The 3,627-nt window shown below is 40.5% G+C and overlaps 1 protein-coding gene across 1 annotated transcript in view; it reads left to right on the forward strand.

Annotated features, from left to right (window-relative positions):
• LOC109125192 (subtilisin-like protease SBT3.13) overlaps nt 1-3,627 on the forward strand; it is a 15,519-nt gene that overhangs the window by 9,905 nt on the left and 1,987 nt on the right. Inside the window, exons 3-10 of the mRNA XM_019233535.1 lie at nt 1,369-1,466; nt 1,568-1,750; nt 1,835-2,131; nt 2,267-2,658; nt 2,757-3,013; nt 3,110-3,224; nt 3,307-3,499; nt 3,565-3,623. Of these exons, the coding sequence (XP_019089080.1) occupies nt 1,369-1,466; nt 1,568-1,750; nt 1,835-2,131; nt 2,267-2,658; nt 2,757-3,013; nt 3,110-3,224; nt 3,307-3,499; nt 3,565-3,623 (1,594 nt within the window). The remainder of the gene's footprint in view (nt 1-1,368; nt 1,467-1,567; nt 1,751-1,834; nt 2,132-2,266; nt 2,659-2,756; nt 3,014-3,109; nt 3,225-3,306; nt 3,500-3,564; nt 3,624-3,627) is intronic.

A 3,627-nucleotide genomic window follows, 5' to 3' on the forward strand; every position in this document is an offset into this window, starting at 1 on the left:
TCCAGCCGTAATCCATGTTATACCAAACCGGATTCTGAAACTGAAAACCACAAGAACTTGGGATCACCTTGGCCTCTCTCCAATTCCAACTTCTTTTTCTTCTTCATCATTATCTGTAAAAGGTCTTCTTCATGACACCAACATGGGCAGTGAAGCTATCATCGGTGTCATTGATTCCGGTATCTCTAACTCCAACTTTAACTCTCTCCTTCTCTCTCTCCCCTTGGCTCAAATCATGTATGTATGTATGTATGTATATTCAGGGATATGGCCAGAGTCAAAGGTAGTCAACGATCAAGGCCTCNAAACTCCGATCACATGGTGTACAAGGAAGCAAGACACGGTTGCTATGTCATCATGTGAGGCTGAGTTCATGGCAGTTACAGAAGGAGCTAAACAAGCTTTGTGGCTGCAGGATCTGTTCAGCGAGGTTACAGGGAAGAAGGAAGCTCAAATTATGATGTATGTTGACNATGTGAACCAGGAGAACAGTTTAACGCCACAATACATTGCAACAACAAGCTAATAGGAGCTAAGTACTATCTAAATGGTCTACTCGCCGCGGTTGCNAGTAAACATATACATAAGAGGTACTACTTTGTGCGAGAATGCATTGAGAGGGAGCTCATCCGTGTGGAGCATGTACCAGGAGTGGAACAAAAGGCTGACATCCTCACCAAGGCACTGGCTAGAGTGAAATTTGCAGAAATGAGAAGCTTGATAGGAGTTCATGAAGTGAAGAAGGAAGACTTGAAGTTTAAGGGGGAAAATGTTGGATAAACTTCAAGAGTTTAAAGTACAAGACATCCTTACCAAGGAAGATAAGGACAAGAGAGGTTTATGACAATTCCTTAAAGGATTAGGAGTTAGTTAGTCCAAATAGAATTAGGAGATAAAGCACTATATATATCATTGATTAAGGTGTGATCAAGATATAAGAAAAGAGTGCAAACATTGTTTAGTTTTGAGAGGAGATTTTCTAAGCAATAATATAAGAAAGTTGTTCTCATAATTTCAGTCTTTTCTATCTTATATATATAGTGTATCTTGGCAAAAGAGAACATGATGATCCTGAACTTGTCACAGCTTCTCATCATCAAATGCTTGAATCACTTCTTCAATTGTACTTAAATTTAATGATCTTTCGAAAATGCCAAATCTCTATAGAGGCTAATAATACCTATATTAGACATTCACCTATTGAACTTGTTTGTCATATATATACATTTTTATCTCCATTTGTTAACAGATATATACAGAGATGTCTGATAGGTTGAAAATAAATTACATCCGTTTCTTGTCACTAGGAAAGTCTACTAGCTAATACTGATATACTCTGTTTTCTTTTGTTTGCCATGTTATATACAGCAAAGAAGACGCACATAACTCAATGATCTACAGCTACCAACATGGATTCTCTGGTTTTGCGGCACTTCTTACATCTTCACAAGCAAAGGAAATTTCAGGTACTCAACAAAATTCAAACTCACATATGAGGAAAATTCTGATCTTTTTGGCTGTAAAGACAAAGTTTCTAAACCAGAATCTTGTAAATAAACACATGCAGAGCATCCAGCCGTAATCCATGTTATACCAAACCGGATTCTGAAACTGAAAACCACAAGAACTTGGGATCACCTTGGCCTCTCTCCAATTCCAACTTCTTTTTCTTCTTCATCATTATCTGTAAAAGGTCTTCTTCATGACACCAACATGGGCAGTGAAGCTATCATCGGTGTCATTGATTCCGGTATCTCTAACTCCAACTTTAACTCTCTCCTTCTCTCTCTCCCCTTGGCTCAAATCATGTATGTATGTATGTATGTATATTCAGGGATATGGCCAGAGTCAAAGGTAGTCAACGATCAAGGCCTCGGACCAATACCTAAGCGTTGGAGAGGAAAATGTGAACCAGGAGAACAGTTTAACGCCACAATACATTGCAACAACAAGCTAATAGGAGCTAAGTACTATCTAAATGGTCTACTCGCCGCGGTTGCAGGAAAATTCAACAGAACAATCATCCAAGATTTCAAATCCACCAGAGATGCAAACGGTCACGGCACACATACGGCCACAATAGCCGGTGGCTCATTCGTTCCCAACGTGAGCTTCTATGGTCTAGCCGGAGGTACTGATATATAGAAGATTTTTCCAAACTAAGCCCAGAGTATTCACCAGAGAAATTAGCTTAAGAGTCAAGGTACCGGTTTTTAAGACAATAATTTGTCTCCTTTCTAACCGATCGATGTGGGATTCTTATCAGGTATGGTCCGAGGTGGAGCTCCTCGGGCCCGCATAGCCTCTTACAAGGCGTGTTGGAACATAATGGGAGACGAAGGAGGAAGAACTGAGGGAAGATGCACATCTGCTGATATGTGGAAGGCTTTTGATGATGCGATACATGATGGGGTTGACGTTTTGTCAGTTTCTATTGGTGGGAGTATCCCCGAGGACTCCGAGGTCGATAAGCTCGATTATATCGCAGCTTTTCACGCGGTGGCTAAAGGGATTACGGTTGTGGCTGCTGCGGGTAACGAAGGCCCTGGTGCTCAGACTGTTGACAATGTTGCTCCTTGGCTCTTGACCGTTGCTGCCACTACTCTTGACCGGTCTTTTCCTACAAAGATCACACTTGGGAATAAACAAACCCTCATGGTAATTATGTTTTACTCCCAAACAAAAAAAACTCAACGTTTAAACCTTAAACCCTAAACCCTAATTCTTATTTTTTTTTTTTGTTGGTGTGTAACTAGGCTGAATCTCTGTTCACTGGACCGGAGATTTCAACCGGTTTAGCTTTCTTAGATTCAGACAGTGATGATAATGTTGATGTAAAGGGGAAAACAGTTCTTGTTTTCGATAGTGCTTCTCCAATTGCAGGGAAAGATGTAGCAGCAGTCATCTTAGCCCAAAAGCCTGACGATCTTCTTTCTCGATGCAATGGTTTACACTGCATTTACGCAGATTACGAGCTTGGAACTGACATTTTAAAATATATACGTACCACCAGGTACCTATCTCGAAAGATACAAAATATTAAACTCGGTTACATAATAAGTACATTTACATTTCTGAAATACATACATCATTGATCTGTCGAGCACAGATCTCCCACTGTGAGAATTAGTGTGGCTACTACACTAACCGGTCAGCCTGCAACGACTAAAGTTGCTGCATTCTCATGTAGAGGACCTAATTCGGTTTCACCAGCCATTCTCAAGGTTCTAAAGCCATTTGTTTATTTATCAGTTGAAATCTTTTTGAGTAAACTTGTTAAATATCTGGTCACGTTTTATTCTGTAGCCTGATATAGCAGCTCCGGGTGTGAGCATACTCGCAGCGTTAAGTCCGCTTGATCCTGATGCGCACAACGGATTTGGACTTGATTCAGGGACATCGATGTCGACTCCTGTTGTTTCCGGAATCATAGCTCTGCTCAAATGTCTACACCCTAATTGGTCTCCTGCTGCAATGAGATCAGCTTTGGTCACAACAGGTTCTTGCTTCTTCTTATTCTTCTTTTTCATAGAATAAAACTGACTAATCAGATTTCTTTTGAAGCTTGGAGGACAAGTCCAACTGGAGAACCTATTTTTGCTGAAGGATCAAACAAGAAGCTTGCAG

This window comes from Camelina sativa, chromosome 12, assembly GCF_000633955.1.
Source record: "Camelina sativa cultivar DH55 chromosome 12, Cs, whole genome shotgun sequence".
NCBI classification, from domain to species: Eukaryota; Viridiplantae; Streptophyta; class Magnoliopsida; order Brassicales; family Brassicaceae; genus Camelina; species Camelina sativa.